Source organism: Coregonus clupeaformis, chromosome 19, assembly GCF_020615455.1.
Source record: "Coregonus clupeaformis isolate EN_2021a chromosome 19, ASM2061545v1, whole genome shotgun sequence".
Taxonomy (NCBI): Eukaryota; Metazoa; Chordata; class Actinopteri; order Salmoniformes; family Salmonidae; genus Coregonus; species Coregonus clupeaformis.
This window is the reverse complement of record NC_059210.1, coordinates 53,033,654-53,053,297: the sequence shown is the minus strand read 5'-3', so window position 1 is coordinate 53,053,297 and position 19,644 is coordinate 53,033,654. Positions and strand designations below refer to the sequence as shown.

Genomic DNA, 19,644 nt, shown 5'->3' with positions numbered 1-19,644 from the left:
CCCACCACCACAGAAAGCACTGAGCTGGGCTGAAACGCCTGCATATTGGAGCTGCCTTACTCAAGAAAGCAAAAAAGAGACCATTTGTGTATGCGGCTTTATTAACTCAATTATTATTTTTTTTTACATTGTTTGCAAACTGATATGTGACACGTAGTTATGCCAAAATAACATGCAAAACAGGCAACAACAAAAAAATAAAAAACCTGCCCTGAATGACGGGTCACCACTGGTTAACTCATACCCAAATAATGTTGTTGACTCATCCTATATTCACGTTTGTGGCCAAAGCATAAATTGGAGTGAAAAAAACCCACTTCAAAAACCTCACCTCAAACATCTCAAACAGACGTTTAAAAAATGCTTGCTATTTCATCATAGAGGATGTCATCCTGAGGAGTATGAGCTGGCCAATCAGCAGTCTACTTGCATGAATATTGTTAATAACCAGTATACACCCATTCTTTTGTTATGGTAAGCACACACCATTCCAACACAGAAAAGCTGCTTTTCAACATACTTAATTACCATTTATTGGAAGGAAAACTATTTCACTCATATTGTACTTAATTATAGGTCATATTTAATAGAAATCGGGAAACACCAGACAGTTACTTTAAAGGGTAAATGACAGAAAAAAGTTAATAGTAGCATATACTAACCAATTGCATAAGTAAGCTAGCCTATTCATAACTGGCTGTTCATGACTGCACATATGGAGAATGCAATAATACATTGACCAACGTTTGACTTGGTAATGCACATTTTATTACAGTATGGGCTACTAGATGCATGAGCACATTTGGAAAATGGTAGAATGACTTGTATTGAAATCATTATTGCCTTGACATAGGCACTTAAAAAAGCCTACACATTGGCTAAGCAGGTGTCCAGATGGGCAATGCATGTTGGGAAGGGCCATATTTCCAGAATGCTTAATACAGACTTCATGACATGGCTTATAAACAAATTACTTTGATATAAATGGTTTATTTAAATGAGGCACAACATGTGCAGTTTCCATTACAATGAGTCACTGCTGTAGTGCTGTTGAAATCGGACAGTGAGTTAAACTTCTTCTGAAACATGTTCTTTACCTTAACTTTTCAACTTGTAGGAAAACATCAGACTTTACAACACAAGTCCATAGTTTTATATCTTACACATGCATGCCCTGCATATCAGATGTGTCCATTTATGTTCCTGTTGTGCAGATTACACAGTGCAGTCAGCTAAAGAAAGGTTATGTGGCGTAGGCCTAATTGTGAAGCAAACTGGCCTGGTTAAATGCCCAGTCCAAAACAGTGTGTGTGTGTGTGCAGTCTTATTCATATATCTATGCTTGTGTGCGTGCGTTTGATGCCTCCAACTACAGGTGCCTGTTGTTGCTGCTAAGCAGTTTGGGGTAGGCCGTCCCGATGGAGCGCCCATGCCTGACCACCACCACCTCCAGCTGACATTCGTCAATGTTGACCACCACCGTGGTGCTCCGATGTGTGTTGATGAGGAAGATGATGGTGTAGAGGGCCATTTCAAACTCCGGACTGGCCCCCACGAAGGCACTGCCCACCGGCTTCACCAAACCGTGCCAGCTGAACTGGAGGTTCAGGACGTGGTCATCTTGGTCAGGCTGTGTGTGTGTGAGTAAGTGAGAAAGAGTGGGGGACATCTTTGTTAGACAAAAGTAAACTATAGAATTCATTAAGTTGGTTTGTGTGGGTTGGGAACAAGCATAAGTTAACATGAGGTAGACATGTTTGAAGCTGCAGTGAGAGAGTGTAGGTTTTGAGATCATGTCAACGCAATTCAAAGTAAAGGTAATTTTGATCAATCATCTCAAAAACAATATGGCAGGCACATGTTACATGCTTTGAAAAGGGCTGTTAGGACTCTTACTATGTCATGGTCCCTGGCTTTGTATCCCTTGTAGTCCAAATTCCTGCTCTTCTCCTGCAGGTAGAACTGGACCCAGTTATGGAAACCGGCAATCTCATTTCCGAATTTAGTCTCTCCAACGAACACATGCTCAAATCCGCACGAGTCCTCACTGTCAAATGAACAACAGTCTGGGATAAGACACATTTCACACAAAGTAACAAACTCAAATTTGTGGCGGGAATTCCAATGGGAAATCCCAGTTCTATCAAACTCCAGAAATGGTGGTCAAAATGTTCCTCAATAAACAGCCAAACTGCTGGAGAGAAGCAGTGAACAAGTGGCAGATATGGTCCACATCTTCTGGACATAGAAAAAATACTGGTGAGCTGCAATTACAACAATAAACAGATCATTAAATATATCATTAGATAAGGACCCACTATTTATCATACTTAGAGCAATATCAGAAAGTTTCCATAGTGGTGGATAATGTAAAAAGTGGCTCATTACCCCACTCTCTCCTACAAATCAACACATGTAGGATCTAGTGAGCAAAATTGTGTTGAAAAAACGTCTAAAATACATATTTTCCGGACGTTGAAATCTGGTTCATTTTCGGTTCTGAATGAAAGTTGAAAAGACGTATTTTCCGGATGTTGAAAATACGAACTTTCTGGATGTTGAAAATACGTATTTTCAGGACCGAACATAATTTCACATATACTATATCTACATGTCAATGAAGAAAGCATATCACATTCAAAATAATTATTTCCAATTAAAGTAAGAATCATTTCTTAAACTAAAGATTGCAGTATGGAATATTTATTATTGTCCCCATCTTTCACTTGTGCTTACTTTAGCCTTTTTAAAAGCTTTAAAAGTCTTCTGACAAAACCAACAGAACACTTCAACAACATTCTCAGTAACGGTTACAGAAACGTTTTACTTGCTATGAACCTAATGTGTTTTTTTTTTAAATCTACCTTAGTTGAATGAAAGTTGAACGTAAGTCGCTCTGGATAAGAGCATCTGCTAAATTACCAAAATGTAAATGTCAAAATTAACACTTGCTCCGCCCCCAAACAAGACCAAATTTGGTCGGTCTGGACCAGACCAAATCTAAACCAATCATAAACATATATGTTTCACAAGTTTGGACAGCAGAGTACAGTACAGTAAAGTGCAATACAGTAAGGTACAGTAAAGTAGAGTTCAGTACAGTAGGCTACAGTACAATAGAGTATAGTCAAGTACAGTATAGGGGTGTGAACGTTTAAATACTTCAATTGTTAAACGAAATTGGGATCCTTAACGTTAACAAAAATCCCAAACTGAAAAACTACACTTTTTAATTTTATTTAATTTTAATCGCAGTGCAATTATCACAAAACATTATCTGTGTTATAGCCTAACTAGACGATAGGCTATAAAGGCCTGGGGAAAGTTGTGTAATATAAATAAAACTCTAATTTCTCTCCCTCGCGCTGGCTCGCCTGGGGGTGTATTCATTATGCCGATTCTAACATGGAAGCAAACGGAACGGGAAGGGACCTACCTGCATTTGTCCAATAGAAACTCTTGTTTTAGTTGCAAAACGTTCCATTTTGCAACTGTTTGGACTAATGATTACACCCCTGCTCTTTCGCTTCGCTAATGATGCGAGTGTGTGTTCAGTCTTCGGTCTGTTGCGTGTAGAATATCCTAGCCTATTCATTGATGATAGGCCTTGCTTTACTAGGGGGGAAACACCCTATTCATTACCAGTGTTGGGAAAGCTACTCTGAAAATATAGTTTACCAAGCTACTAATTACTTCATACCGGATGAAGTTAAGCTACACCAAAGCTACCCTTAAGAAAAATATAGTTTACTTAACTAAAGTTACTCTGAAAAAAGTTGTTCACTACATCCAAAATACTTCGTGATAAAATATTATATCTGAACTCTAAAATGTCATAGACTACAAATTGCAAGAACAGTTCACACTGAAGATGTCAGATGTTAACAGAACATTTAATTTAGCCTATTAAACACACAAACTATAATTCAAGTGAGAATTAGGCAGGTCTGATGCCGAAAAATGAGATTTTTGCCTATTTCACCCATGTTTTATTTTTTGTAAAACAGTAGTGTAGTTCCAGTAGTTAACTCCACCACTACATTGCAGAAAAGTAATGAACTACTGAAAACACAACCAAGATTAGAATTTAGTTCAATTGTTTTCTCTGATGCGTATGTGAAATTTCAGAACTCGTCTTCTCTCCTTTTACAAATGATTTGCTTTTTGATTTGAGGACATTCTGTTTTTTTGCCATGAGCCCTTGTTCCCTGTGTACCATGTCATATTTAATTATCCTTTTCCTTATCCGTTAATTATCCTTATCCGTTGTTTATTGCAGTACTAGCATACGTTGTACCTTGTAACAACTGCAACATGTTTTCTGTTGCAAAACGTTTCGCTATTGTCACGATGCTGAGTTAAGGGACGGTAAACGGAGCGCTCGTAGAGTGTCATCCTTTTATTTAACTTATCACACTATACGTTCTCAAAAATAAGCAAAAAGAGACCAGCACCAAGTGACTTACGTGCCGTGAACACAATAGCAGACAAGCACGAACAATGATCCACACACAGGTGGATGTGAGAGGTGCCTAAATACTATCCCCAATCAGAGACTAACTCTAGACAGCTGTCTCTGATTGGGGATCATCAACCACCCTTAGTATTCATGTGAGGGCTTGAATGTGGTCCTACCACTCCCCCTAGTGGAAATAAGGCCTACCCACAGTCAAACCTTCACAGCTATGGTGTGCACTAATGAATACTCCCCAATTCTTACCCTCCACTTCTGTCTCTGTGGTAGAGGCGGAACCAGATGGTGTACAGCTGACCCTTGAACGTCCTCAGGTCTGAGTGGGACTGGCCCTTGCTAACTAGGTACCTGTGGGCACGCTGTGGGAAAAACATACAGAAATAAATTCACCAAGTGACACACACACACCAAACTCCTCTCTGTCCATATTGTCAATGTGAGATGTCACAATGACCAATAGTCTTAAAACACAGACAAAGGACACTGTTAAATCATTTATGCATGATTATGCATAAGAGGGCATACTCCTGTTTAGGATTTACAGAAATGTTGTTGTACTTGCCTGTTATAATTTTCTTAGAAATGTTAATCTCAAAATGATACATTGTATTATACACATTTTGAACATGTGTCCCCACAGGCTGTAAGGTCTTTATTTGAGAAAAGGCCCCAGCCAAGACAGCATGCCAAGACTTCCCAGATGTTTTAGATGTACTGCATTGTTCCCTGTGTTTTTCTCCTAACATCGTGGCCAGGGGCATCCAAGAACAGAGTGTGACAGGAAGAGCCAATACTCCCTCTGGACTTTGGTTTCACAGAGTAGCTACTGACCTTGAGTGGAGCATGGGAGCCCACTCACAAACACTATTTTCAGGCAAACTCAAAAGCATTTATGCATATAGCTTAGGGTTGGGAATTGCCAGGGACCTCACGATACTTTGGTGCCGATACGATTTGTATTGCGATTCTATATGTATTACAATTCTATATGTATTGTGATTCGATGTTCCAAACATATTGCTCACTATATGTCTGCTGCAGAGGAACAAGAGAGAACCATGAGAAGACAAGCTTTTGAGAAAAAAGTGTTCAGAACATGTTCCAAAAAAAAAAAAAATTCTGCTAAAATAATATTGCAATACTTGTGAATCGAACCCCAGCCACGCTCATAACAACGGAGCCACACAGGACCACTATACCAATTGTAGGCAATTTAGGTGACAAGGTGACATGTTCTGCTGTACCTTCATGACCTCTGTGTTCAGAATGGCATCCAGGAAGAGATTGTTCTCTGTGACCTCCTCTGGGCTGACACGCTCTGCCACGCCTGTTGACCTCTCATAGTTGTCCAGGAGCTTCATGAATCCTGCAGCGGAATGTCGTTGAACACATCAAAGAAGAGATTGAAAGTCACAGAAAGTCATTAGAATGGCATTTGAAAGTAACAGAAAGTAATTTTAAAGTAATTCTAAAGTCTCAGAAAAACACAAACATAATTTACATTATTTTACATTTACATTTTAGTCATTTAGCAGACGACTCTTATCCAGTGCGACTTACAGTTAGTGAGTGCATACATTTTCATACATTATAACATCAATGTTTGTGTCTATATGAGACTACTTCAGTTCACTACTATGTTCAGTTCATATAGTCTATCCTAACAATTTGTTTCCCAATTTTGATGTAGTCACAGATACTTACGGGAGAAGGTAGTAACGGTCTTCAGTTTGTTCTCATTGACATTGGAGAAGAGAGGCGATGAGGCATGGTCCCTGGCATGGTTACTGCCTTGGGAGACATAGCCAGCTTTGCCCTGGAGTGGACGACACATACAAATACACCAACAACTAAACACTTCCCTCGTCAAAATAACATAGGCTAGGCCTTCTTCTTATGAGATGTAATTCAGAACAAGGACCTGAGTTTTTCCTGAGCAGGCCTACATCTTAGGGAGGGGTATTTCAGTAGGGACTGGAATTTGTTCTTAGCAGGCCATCTTAGGAGGGACATTTCAGAGGTTTTCCTGTCCAGGAGGCCTACTTATGAGGTGTAAATTAGGGCCAGGAGTTTGTTCCTGTCCAGGTCCTAGTTATAGCCTGTAACTAATAATGGAATGTGTGTCAGGTAAGGTGGTCAGGGAAAACTCTAGTCATGGGGGCCCTAGTCATATCCCACCTGCACAGAGATGGTGTAGTCAGTCCCAGGCTTCATGCGGTTCACATCCAGCTTCCAGAGCTCGTTGAAGAGGTCTGACAACTCCTGGTTTATTGCCTGACTACAACAACAGGAGAGCAAAACATTTTTTATAATGAAGTGTAATAATTATGTTATAAGTATATAATAATCAAGTATAGAAATATTGTAATAACCAGATCAGTAATGTCCATGTAAACAATAGTTATCAAGGCTTTTAAATCCATGTTGAACCCATCATGATTCTGAATGAAGCAACAGTAAACTGTGATCTTGTTGGTTTGGCCTCTCCTCTACCCTTTCCTAGTAGGCCTACATTGTGGTTGGTTTTGTTTTCCTTAAAACTGCCTATTGTAAAAGCGTTTTGGGGTCTGATAAGAGGTACTATTAAAATACTATGTATTTTTAGTACATCTCTAAAAACGCTGACCCTTGAAAGCAGTCATGAACCAATACCGTTTCTCTATTTGGAGTCTGTTAAAGATTATGAATCCAATTTCATTGCATTTGCTTTTAATTTTGACTTCTATTATTATTGTATAATACAGAATATCTTGTGAATATTTTAGGATTATCCACATTCATACAATTATAACAGTAACTGCAAGGTAATTGGATGGTTTAAACTAAAGGCTACATTGGACTTGATTATGTGCTAGATTATCAGCAACACAGATGAACAGTAGAGTGAGCAAACATCATCTCCAGTGATTCACATACCTTGCTGCATCAAGAGGGGGGAACACCACTGCCAGCAAAATGACAAGGAATCCACAGCCACGCAGAGCAGACCTGTAGATTACACAATTAACACATTTTAAACATAATATTGTGGTAACAGATTTCCATAGAAAGATTTTAAAACATGGATGCATGCAATTCCTTTCCTAAATCGAAAAAGAGAAAAAAACTCAAAATGAACTGATTGACTCCATGGTCAATCAAAAGCCTATTGACAATAACTATTGAAAGATGTTGGTTATGCATGCAGTGCATGTTTTTGACTTTTCTCACTGCTCTATGGCAATAACATACATAACAACATCCTTCATAAATTACGCTATGGAGAACAGAACAGAGTGCCTGAGGCAACATTCTCAACTTGTTGAGACATGGTTCAGTCAGTGAGGTTTTTAAATTCATGCAGTGAAAGTTCTGCTGTGATTCTAAAAAACAGTTTCAGAGTATAAACTATTATGTAAAATAAAACGTTATCTTACCGTGGTTCCATAGTACCTCCAAATGTAGGCTTTTGATAGTTTACAATTTTCGAGGTCCAAAGGTATGCTACTTGCTGTGCTGTGTTTAGAGGTGTCTAAAACGATCTACTCTGCCACTCCACCCAAAACACTTTATCAACAGTCGACAAAAAATACAATGTCACGAACTGCGCGTGCGCATAGAAGAACAAACTGTGTAGCAAATGGCTGTGGTAGTAAGTAGGCTACAGCCAATGTACTCTTGCATTTCTGTTGAAAATAGTCACAACAGCAAATAATTTTGGGGGACTGGTCATTAATTTTTATTCACATAACAGGCCTCTTAAAGAGCCCCTATGCATAAATCGCTCCTCCATTTCCAGTTGCTAAACTTCTAATAGTTCGCCTAATTTCAGTTTATGTGACAAAACAAGAAAGTATAGTGTAGAGAATTACTGTACCATCTAAACCGCTGTGAAATATCTTTACCATAACCAAAAATATATTATTTTCAGCTGTTTGAAGCTGGTGTACGAAACCAAAAGTCAAAGATGCAAAAACGGCGCTCCTAGTGGCCAGGGAATTTAATGCAGGCACACTTAAATCCGTTTGACCTCATTTTTATTATTTTTATTTCACCTTTATTTAACCAGGTAAGCCAGTTGAGAACAAGTTCTCATTTACAACTGTGACCTGGCCAAGATAAAGCAAAGCAGTGCGATAAAAACAACAACACAGAGTTACATATGGGGTAAAACAAAACAAAGTCAAAAATACAACAGAAAAAAAATATATATATACAGTGTGTGCAAATGTAGCAAGTTATGGAGGTAAGGCAATAAATAGGCTATAGTGCAAAATAATTACAATTAGTATTAACACTGGAATGATAGATGTGCAAGAGATGATGTGCAAATAGAGATACTGGGGTACAAATGAGCAAAATAAATAATATAGGGATGAGGTAGTTGGGCGGGCTAATTTCAGATGGGCTGTGTACAGGTGCAGTGATCGGTAAGGTGCTCTGACAACTGATGCTTAAAGTTAGTGAGGGAGATAAGTGTCTCCAGCTTCAGAGATTTTTGCAATTTGTTCCAGTCATTGGCAGCAGAGAACTGGAAGGAATGGCGGCCAAATGAGGTGTTGGCTTTGGGGATGACCAGTGAGATATACCTGCTGGAGCGCATACTACGGGTGGGTGTTGCTATGGTGACCAATGAGCTAAGATAAGGCGGTGATTTGCCTAGCAGTGATTTATAGATGGCCTGGAGCCAGTGGGTTTGATGACGAATATGTAGTGAGGACCAGCCAACAAGAGCGTACAGGTCACAGTGGTGGGTAGCATATGGGGCTTTGGAGACAAAACGGATGGCACTGTGATAGACTACATCCAATTTGCTGAGTAGAGTGTTGGAGGCTATTTTGTAAATGACATCGCCGAAGTCAAGGATCGGTAGGATAGTCAGTTTTACGAGGGCATGTTTGGCAGCATGAGTGAAGGAGGCTTTGTTGCGAAATAGGAAACCGATTCTAGATTTAACTTTGGATTGGAGATTCTTAATGTGAGTCTGGAAGGAGAGTTTACAGTCTAACCAGACACCTAGGTATTTGTAGTTGTCCACATACTCTAGGTCAGACCCGTAGAGTAGTGATTCTAGTCGGGTGGGCGGGTGCAAGCAGCGTTCGGTTGAAGAGCATGCATTTAGTTTTACTAGTGTTTAAGAGCAGTTGGAGGCTACTGAAGGAGTGTTGTATGGCATTGAAGCTCGTTTGGAGGTTTGTTAACACAGTGTCCAATGAAGGGCCAGATGTATACAAAATGGTGTCGTCTGCGTAGAGGTGGATCTGAGAGTCACCAGCAGCAAGAGCGACATCATTGATATACACAGAGAAAAGAGTTGGCCCAAGAATTGAATTTCTACCAGAATTTCTACCAGCATGTCACGTGCAACCAGAGGAAAAAAACTCTAGACCACCTTTACTCCACACACAGAGACACATACAAAGCTCTCCCTCGCCCTCCATTTGGAAAATCTGACCATAATTCTATCCTGATTCCTGCTTACAAGCAAAAACTAAAGCAGGAAGTACTAGTGACTTGCTCAATACGGAAGTGGTCAGATGACGCGGATGCTACGCTACACGACTGTTTTGCTAGCATAGACTGGAATATGTTCAGGGATTCATCCAATGGCATTGAGGAGGATACCATCTCAGTCACCGGCTTCATCAATAAGTGCATCGACGACATCATCCCCACAGTGACCGTACGTACAGTGGGGAGAACAAGTATTTGATACACTGCCGATTTTGCAGGTTTTCCTACTGTAGAGGTCTTTAATTTTTATCAAAGGTACACTTCAACTGTGAGAGACGGAATCTAAAACAAAAATCCAGAAAATCACATTGTATGATTTTTAAGTAATTAATTAGCATTTTATACATTTACATTTACATCATTTAGTAGACGCTCTTATTCAGAGCGACTTACAAATTGGTGCATTCACCTTATAGCCAGTGGGATAACCACTTTACAATGTTTAAAAAAAAAATTTTTTTTTGGGGGGGGTGGGGTGGGGTAAGGGGGGTAGAAGGATTACTTTATCCTATCCCAGGTATTCCATAAAGAGGTGGGGTTTCAAATGTCTCCGGAAGGTGGTGAGTGACTCCGCTGTCCTGGCGTCGTGAGGGAGCTTGTTCCACCATTGGGGTGCCAGAGCAGCGAACAGTTTTGACTGGGCTGAGCGGGAACTGTGCTTCTGTAGAGGTAGGGGAGTCAGCAGGCCAGAGGTGGATGAACGCAATGCCCTCGTTTGGGTGTAGGGACTGATCAGAGCCTGAAGGTACGGAGGTGCCGTTCCCCTCACAGCTCCGTAGGCAAGCACTATGGTCTTGTAGCAGATGCGAGCTTCAACTGGAAGCCAGTGGAGTGTGCGGAGGAGCGGGGTGACGTGAGAGAACTTGGGAAGGTTGAACACCAGACGGGCTGCGGCATTCTGGATGAGTTGTAGGGGTTTAATGGCACAGGCAGGGAGCCCAGCCAACAGCGAGTTGCAGTAATCCAGACGGGAGACGACAAGTGCCTGGATTAGGACCTGTGCCGCTTCCTGTGTAAGGCAGGGTCGTACTCTGCGAATGTTGTAGAGCATGAACCTACAGGATCGGGTCACCGCCTTGATGTTAGCGGAGAACGACAGGGCGTTGTCCAGGGTCACCCCAAAGCTCTTCGCACTCTGGGAGGAGGACACAACTGAGTTGTCAACCGTGATGGCGAGATCATGGAACGGGCAGTCCTTCCCCGGGAGGAAGAGCAGCTCCGTCTTGCCAAGGTTCAGCTTGAGGTGGTGATCTGTCATCCATACTGATATGTCTGCCAGACATGCAGAGATGCGATTCGCCACCTGGTTATCAGAAGGGGGAAAGGAGAAGATTAGTTGTGTGTCGTCTGCGTAGCAATGATAGGAGAGGCCATGTGAGGATATGACAGAGCCAAGTGACTTGGTGTATAGCGAGAATAGGAGAGGGCCTAGAACTGAGCCCTGGGGGACACCAGTGGTGAGAGCACGTGGTGCGGAGACAGCTTCTCGCCACGCCACTTGGTAGGAGCGACCGGTCAGGGGAGGACGCAATCCAAGAGTGAGCCGCGCCGGAGATGCCCAGCTCGGAGAGGGTGGAGAGGAGGATCTGATGGTTCACAGTATCAAAGGCAGCAGACAGGTCTAGAAGGACAAGAGCAGAGGTGAGAGAGTTAGCTTTAGCAGTGCGGAGAGCCTCCGTGACACAGAGAAGAGCAGTCTCAGTTGAATGACCAGTTTTGAAACCTGACTGGTTTGGATCAAGAAGGTAATTCTGAGAGAGATAGCAAGAGAGTTGGCTAAAGACGGCACGCTCAAGAGTTTTGGAGAGAAAAGAAAGAAGGGATACTGGTCTGTAGTTGTTGACATCAGAGGGATCGAGTGTTGGTTTTTTGAGAAGGGGTGCAACTCTCGCTCTCTTGAAGACGGAAGGGACATAGCCAGCGGTCAAGGATGAGTTGATCAGCGAGGTGAGGTAAGGGAGAAGGTCACCGGAGATGGTCTGGAGAAGAGAGGAGGGGATAGGGTCAAGCGGGCAGGTTGTTGGGCGGCCGGCCGTCACAAGTCGCAAGATTTTATCTGGAGAGAGAGGGGAGAAAGAAGTCAAAGCATTGGGTAGGGCAGTGTGAGCAGGACAAGCAGTGTCATTTGACTTAACAAACGAGGATCGGATGTCGTCAACCTTCTTTTCAAAATGGTTGACGAAGTCATCCACAGAGAGGGAGGAGGGGTGGAGGGGGAGGAGGATTCAGCAGGGAGGAGAAGGTGGCAAAGAGCTTCCTAGGGTTAGAGGCAGATGCTTGGAATTTAGAGTGGTAGAAAGTGGCCTTAGCAGCAGAAACAGATGAAGAAAATGTAGAGAGGAGGGAGTGAAAAGATGCCAGGTCCGCAGGGAGTCTAGTTTTCCTCCATTTCCGCTCGGCTGCCCGGAGCCCTGTTCTGTGAGCTCGCAATGAGTCATCAAGCCACGGAGCTGAAGGGGAGGACCGAGCCGGCCGGGAGGATAGGGGACATAGAGAGTCAAAGGATGCAGAAAGGGAGGAGAGGAGGGTTGAGGAGGCAGAATCAGGAGATTGGAGGGAGAAGGATGGAGCAGAGGGAAGAGATGATAGGATGGAAGTGGAGAGAGTAGCGGGAGAGAGAGAGCGAAGGTTGCGACGGCGCATTACCATCTGAGTAGGGGCAGAGTGAGTAGTGTTGGAGGAGAGCGAGAGAGAAAAGGATACAAAGTAGTGGTCGGAGACATGGAGGGGAGTTGCAGTGAGATTAGTAGAAGAACAGCATCTAGTAAAGATGAGGTCAAGCGTATGAGCCTTGTGAGTAGGGGGGGGGCGGTGAGAGGGTGAGGTCAAAAGAGGAGAGGAGTGGAGTGGAAAGAAGGAGGCAGAGAGAAATGAGTCAAAGGTAGACGTAGGGAGGTTGAAGTCCCCCAGAACTGTGAGGGGTGAGCCATCCTCAGGAAAGGAACTTATCAAGGCGTCAAGCTCATTGATGAACTCTCCGAGGGAACCTGGAGGGCGATAAATGACAAGGATGTTAAGCTTAAATGGGCTAGTGACTGTGACAGCATGGAATTCAAATGAGGAGATAGACAGATGGGTCAGGGGAAAAAGAGAATGTCCACTTGGGAGAGATGAGGATTCCTGTGCCACCACCCCGCTGACCAGATGCTCTCAGGGTATGCGAGAACACATGGTCAGACGAGGAGAGAGCAGTAGGAGTAGCAGTGTTTTCAGTGGTAATCCATGTTTCCGTCAGCGCCAAGAAGTCGAGGGACTGGCGGGTAGCATAGGCTGAGATGAACTCTGCCTTGTTGGCAGCAGAACGACAGTTCCAGAGGCTGCCTGAGACCTGGAACTCCACGTGGGTGGTGCGTGCAGGGACCACCAGGTTAGAGAGGCAGCAGCCACGCGGTGTGAGGCGTTTGTATAGCCTGTGCGGAGAGGAGAGAATAGGGATAGACAGAGGCATAGTTGACAGGCTACAGAAAATGGCTACAATAATGCAAAGGAGATCGGAATGAAATGAACTAAACATTTGGGAAAGGAGAGAGCGGGGCCTCCCTCACCACAACACCCAAATATAACTCTCCCAACTTCCACCTCAGAAACTATAATTGTTGTAAACTACAGTGGTTCAATGTTTTCTAGGAATAGACTAACTTAGTTTATTCAGCTACCTAACTTGGTACAGTATTCTTCCGTGAAAATCGTCCAGGGCACCTAGTCATAAGACGCCACAGCCAGCTAGCATGCCGGACTCCAACAACACGGTTTAGCACCAATACTCGGCCACAACAAACCACCAGTGTGTCAACACGCCAAGCAGATCATTTGTGTCCGTGTCTAACGTTGTGGGTTAGTCCCAACAGCTTGAGCGAGTCCGTCGTCAACTTACTCAGCCAGTTAGTTAGCTAGAATAGTTAGCATACTAGCTAGCCATTGCTTTCAGACAAAGAAGAAACCCCTCCTTTCACGGCACGAACACACAGAGAGAGCCAAGCTAACGTTAACTAGTCACCCATGTCCCGAATTCCTTGAACGACTCTGGCTACCAATATGTAAAAACAAAACACAAATGTAGGTTATAACTTACCCCTAGCAGCTACTGTTAGCTAGCCAAGTGCAAAGCTAGCCTCTGAATTGACTCAGCCAGTTCGCGTCTGTTCGCTAGGTCGTTCCAGCTATTGTTTACTAGTAGCTATCCAGGTAGCAACAAGCTAGCTAAATTTCAAGCACAGTAGCCACTTACTATCTAACGTTAACGGTTCAGACAATGAGGTTAGAAAACAGCTGAATGGTAGGTATTATTGTATGTAATTATTGTAGGCAGCCAGCTGGCGTAATTACAGGCACTCTCAGGCGTGAAACAACTATACCGTTGCTAATAGTTGCCAGTAGCTACCCGCCAGCTAGTCCAGGTAGTGGGTTAGCTAGCTAGCTTCGTGCTTCACCGGGCTCAGCCGAATACAATACTAACCTACAATAATTACATACAACAACCCATGACATAAGTATTTGATCACCTACCAACCAGTAAGAATTCCGGCTCTCACAGACCTGTTAGTTTTTCTTTAAGAAGCCCTCCTGTTCTCCACTCATTACCTGTATTAACTGCACCTGTTTGAACTCGTTACCTGTATAAAAGACACCTGTCCACACACTCAATCAAACAGACTCCAACCTCTCCACAATGGCCAAGACCAGAGAGCTGTGTAAGGACATCAGGGATAAAATTGTAGACCTGCACAAGGCTGGGATGGGCTACAGGACAGTAGGCAAGCAGCTTGGTGAGAAGGCAACAACTGTTGGCGCAATTATTAGAAAATGGAAGAAGTTCAAGATGACGGTCAATCATCCTTGGTCTGGGGCTCCATGCAAGATCTCACCTCGTGGGGCATCAATGATCATGAGGAAGGTGAGGGATCAGCCCAGAACTACACGGCAGGACCTATTGAGGGGAGGATGGATGGGGGCCATGTATCGCGAGATCTTGGCCAACAACCTCCTTCCCTCAGTAAGAGCATTGATGATGGGTTGTGGCTGGGTCTTCCAGCATGACAACGACCCGAAACACACAGCCAGGGCAACTAAGGAGTGGCTCCGTAAGAAGCATCTCAAGGTCCTGGAGTGGCCTAGCCAGTCTCCAGACCTGAACCCAATAGAAAATCTTTGGAGGGAACTGAAAGTCCGTATTGCCCAGCGACAGCCCCGAAACCTGAAGGATCTGGAGAAGGTCTGTATGGAGGAGTGAGCCAAAATCCCTGCTGCAGTGTGTGCAAACCTGGTCAAGACCTACAGGAAACGTATGATCTCTGTAATTGCAAACAAAGGTTTCTGTACCAAATATTAAGTTCTGCTTTTCTGATGTATCAAATACTTATGTCATGCAATAAAATGCAAATTAATTACTTACAAATCATACAATGTGATTTTCTGGATTTTTGTTTTAGATTCCGTCTCTCACAGTTGAAGTGTACCTATGATAAAAATTACAGACCTCTACATGCTTTGTAAGTAGGAAAACCTGCAAAATCGGCAGTGTATCAAATACTTGTTCTCCCCACTGTACATATCCCAACCAGAAGCCACGGATTACAGGCACATCCGCACCAAGCTAAAGGCTAGAGCTGCCGCTTTCAAGGAGCGGGACACTAATCCGGACGCTTATAAGAAATCAAACAGGCAAAGCATCAATGCAGGACTAAGATTGAATCCTACTACACCGGCTCTGACACTTGTAGGATGTGGCAGGGCTTGCAAACTATTATGGACTGCAAAGGGAAACCCAGCAGCGAGCTGCCCAGTGATGCGAGCCTACCAGACGAGCTAAATGCCTTTTATAGTGTCTTCTTTATAGTGTCTTCACTGACATTTTCAACCTCTCCCCGACCGAGTCTGTAATACCTACATGTTTCAAGCAGACCCTGTGCTCAAGAAAGCGATGGTAACCTGCCTAAATTACCGCCCCGTAGCACTCACGTCGGTAGCCATGAAGTGCTTTGAAAGGCTGGTCATGGCTCACATCAACACCATCATCCCAGAAACCCTAGACCCACTCCAATTTGCATACCACCCCAACAGATCCACAGATGACGCAATCTCAATCGCACTCCACACTGCCCTTTCCCACCTGGACAAAAGGAACACCTATGTGAAAATGCTGTTCATTGACTACAGCTGGACAAAAGGTTCAACACCATAGTGCCCACAAAGCTCATTACTAAGCTAAGGACCCTGGGACTAAACACCTCCCTCTGTAACTGGTTTCTCGACTTCCTGACAGGCCATCCCCAGGTGGTAAGGGTAGGCAACAACACATCTGCCACGCTGATCCTCAACACGGAGGCCCCTCAGGGGTACGTGCTTAGTCCCCTCTTGTACTCCCAGTTCACCCACGACTGCTTGGCCAAGCACGACTCCAACACCATCATTAAGTTTGCTGACGACACAACGGTGGTAGGCCTGATCACCGACAATGATGACACAGCCTATAGGGAGGTCAGAGACCTGGCAGTGTGGTGCCAGGACAACAACCTCTCCCTCAACGTGAGCAAGACAAAGGAGATGATCGTGGACCACAGGAAAAGGAGGGCTGAACACGGGCCCGTAGTGGAGCAGGTCGAGAGTTTCAAGTTCCTTGGTGTCCACATCACCAACAAACTATCATGGTCCAAACACACCAAGAATGTTGTGAAGAGGGCACGACAACGCCTTTTCCCCCTCAGGGGACTGAAAAGATTTGGCATGGGTCCCCAGATCCTCAAAAAGTTCTACAACTGCGCCATCGAAAGCATCCTGACCGGTTGCATCACCGCCTGGTATGCCAACTGCTCGGCATCCGACTGTAAGGCGCTACAGAGGGTAGTGCGTACAGCCCAGTACATCACTGGGGCCAAGCTTCCTGCCATCCAAGACCTACAGTATATACTAGGCGGTGTCAGAGGAAGGCCCAAAAAGCCATCAAAGACTCCAGTCACCGAAGTCATAGACTATTGTCTCTGCTACCGCACAGCAAGTGGTACCGGAGCGCCAAGTCTAGGTCCAAAAGGCTCCTTAACAGCTTCTACCCCCAAGCCATAAGACTGCTGAACAATTAATCAAATGGCCACCCGGACTATTTGCACTGACCCCCTCATTTTATTCTTATTTATTATTGGTTTTTACACTGCTGCTACTCACTGTTTATTATCTATGCAGTCACTTTACCCCTACCTACATGTACAAATTACCCCGACTAACCTGTACCCCCCCACATTGACTCGGTACCGGTACTGGGTTGCAGCTGGTCCTGGGGGTCCTGGAAACCCAGGTAGGTCCTCAGCTGGCGGGCTGCATAGAGAGACGCCCGGGAGAAGACCTCAGACTGGATGTCCCTCTGCCTCTGGATCTCCTCAGCAAACTCCTGAGAGTTTCCTAGGCCCATGTTGGCAGCAATCTTCAACCTATTCGACTGAAATCGAAAATCTCAAATTTAACCTAGAGCAAACTTTTTAGTCTAGAGCAAATTAAAGTGTTTCTCCCATTAGAGCCAACATATGAAAGACAAATCGAAAATACTAAAACCATTTACACAATTCACAAGACCCTTAGATGAGTTCAGTGTTGTTTTCCTTCTTCAATGAAACCTCTAGTCATTCCATCAGTTCTTCATTATTGAGTCGCAGTAGTATCCCTGGTTCAGCTCAACACCAATATATCATGCTGGAAGATCAAGGTCATTTCCATGCAAAACACATTGTTCAGACTACATCAAGAGCAGCCAGTTGTGAATGAGGTGGCTCAGTTATGGTTTCACATGCGCAGCATACTCTACTTCTGCCTTAACAGAAATGTGTTTATGTTAATCTGTTCATCATGCTGCAAATAGTGGCTTGTCAAACCTTTATTTAAAGTGCACACAATGGGTAGGCTACAGCGTACACAGTTGTTCCATTTGGGCAACTATCAACTACCCAATGGTCTGTGACTGTCAAGTATCCCTTTATTTGCTTGGTGTTGACAAAAACAAGGGTCTGTATGAACATGGAGGCTTTTAAATGTTATTGAATCTGCACTGCAGAGCAAAAATGACCTATACGCTTTATGTTCTACATTTCCAAGTCTCCTACTTGAGCAATTGAAAGACATCAGACTCTGTTTAAATTACTTTATTAACCTTAGAAATGGGTGGCATCTCAACCAGTACACAGTATAAACTTTCTTCTCATGTGGTTAGGGCATTGCATAACAGTAGGATTGCTTTTGAGACATTCTTGCATTGCTTCATCTCTCTCAACGTGCTACAACGTAGCCCTTTCTGCTCGCTTGCCAACAATATGTTTGGCATGACAATTCCATAAGGAGTTAGCAAGAGAGCAGAAATAGACTGGAACCCAGGCTAGCTACGGTACTCTGAAAATAACTATGCTATTTGGCAATATTTAAGATTAGTTATCTCAGTACAAATGATGATAAACAAAAAGTATGTCTTCCATTAGCAGGTGTACAACATTTTGGCAACAAGAAAGGCTTCAATAACATGCAATGATGACACTTAAACAGGAATCATATGCATTGAACTGTGTATTGTGCTAAATACATACAGTACGGTATCGGTGCAAATGCAAGAAAAACAATTACTACAAATGTCTCCAGTATCCAAGTGGTAGGCAAACTATGGTGAGTATTGCTCTGAAATAATTCCTCTCCCAAAAGGTCAGTTAAAATGGATTGGCACCTTACAAAAACAACAGTGGAGTGTATCAGTTCACATGACATCAGACATGGTCTTGAATTTCTTTAAGAAAGTATTTTTTTATGCCTCATCTAAAATACTAAAAGGAGATCTGGTGCTTGCTCTGCGAGGGTTGTTGGGGGTACGGTGGAGTCTGGACTGTGTGCTAGTGGAGGACCCGGGTTCAAATACTTGAACTCTTTGAAATACGTTGAGCGTTTGCTTTAGCCTGCCTGGAGTGCTAGGTAGGCAGAGTTTGCAATCTTGGGACTTTTCTATTCCCATTGCATTCCAACAGGCAAGCTCAAACGAGCACAGCTGAAGTATTAAAATATTTCAAATAGTATTTGAATCCTGGTCTGCTAGTGGAGACTTTGGTTCACAACGGCACTAGGGCACAGGGTCCCATGGCGACGGTCTGCGTCACACGTTGGAATCGTCATCTGTTATGCTGGGGTTGGGTGAGTTGGAGATCTCTTTGAAAAATTCATCGTCTTTCAGCATGCTCTGGAAACACAGGGACACAATGCATGAACTAAGAAATTAATACTGGAGAAGAAATGTAAGGACCCATTTGAAATATGCCTATATTTATGTCATAAATGTATATTTATGTCACAAATGCCTTATATATTTATACAGTGCCTTCAGAAAGTATTCATACCCCTAGACTTATTCCACAATTCAAAATTGATTAAATAAATTTCTCTCTCTCACCCATCTACACACAATACGCCATAATAACAATTTTTTTGCTTATTTTTAATGTTTGCAAATTTATTGAAAATGAAATATGCCTCGTCACAATTCTATCTAGGAGATCTACGGACAGTTCCTTGGACTTCATGGTATAGTTTCTGCTCTGACAACGGTGGGACCTTATCTAGACAGGTGTGTTTCTTTCTAAATCATGTCCAAACAATTGAATTGGCCACAGGTGGACTCCAATCAAGTCGTAGTGACATCTCAAGGATGATCAAAAGTC

The 19,644-nt window shown here is 43.3% G+C and overlaps 2 protein-coding genes across 10 annotated transcripts in view; both read right to left on the bottom strand.

Annotated features, from left to right (window-relative positions):
- Nucleotides 1–560: 560 nt before the first annotated feature.
- endouc (endonuclease, polyU-specific C) lies at nucleotides 561–8,047 on the bottom strand. The gene is made up of 8 exons (XM_041838104.2): nucleotides 7,891–8,047; nucleotides 7,391–7,462; nucleotides 6,653–6,752; nucleotides 6,179–6,290; nucleotides 5,719–5,840; nucleotides 4,721–4,833; nucleotides 1,897–2,047; nucleotides 561–1,630 (listed from the first exon to the last, which is right to left on the bottom strand). The coding sequence occupies exons 1-8, from the start codon at nucleotides 7,899–7,901 to the stop codon at nucleotides 1,370–1,372; spliced, it is 942 nt and encodes a 313-aa protein (XP_041694038.1). The 5' UTR covers nucleotides 7,902–8,047; the 3' UTR covers nucleotides 561–1,369.
- Nucleotides 8,048–18,078: 10,031 nt separating this feature from the next.
- The window catches only part of LOC121532258 (liprin-beta-1), a 46,602-nt gene continuing 45,036 nt past the window's right edge, over nucleotides 18,079–19,644 (bottom strand). For all 9 annotated transcript variants that reach the window (XM_041838094.2, XM_041838095.2, XM_041838096.2 and 6 more), the window contains one exon: nucleotides 18,079–19,166. In XM_041838094.2, coding sequence (XP_041694028.1) covers nucleotides 19,083–19,166 — 84 coding nt within the window. In that variant the 3' untranslated portion in view covers nucleotides 18,079–19,082. The remainder of the gene's footprint in view (nucleotides 19,167–19,644) is intronic.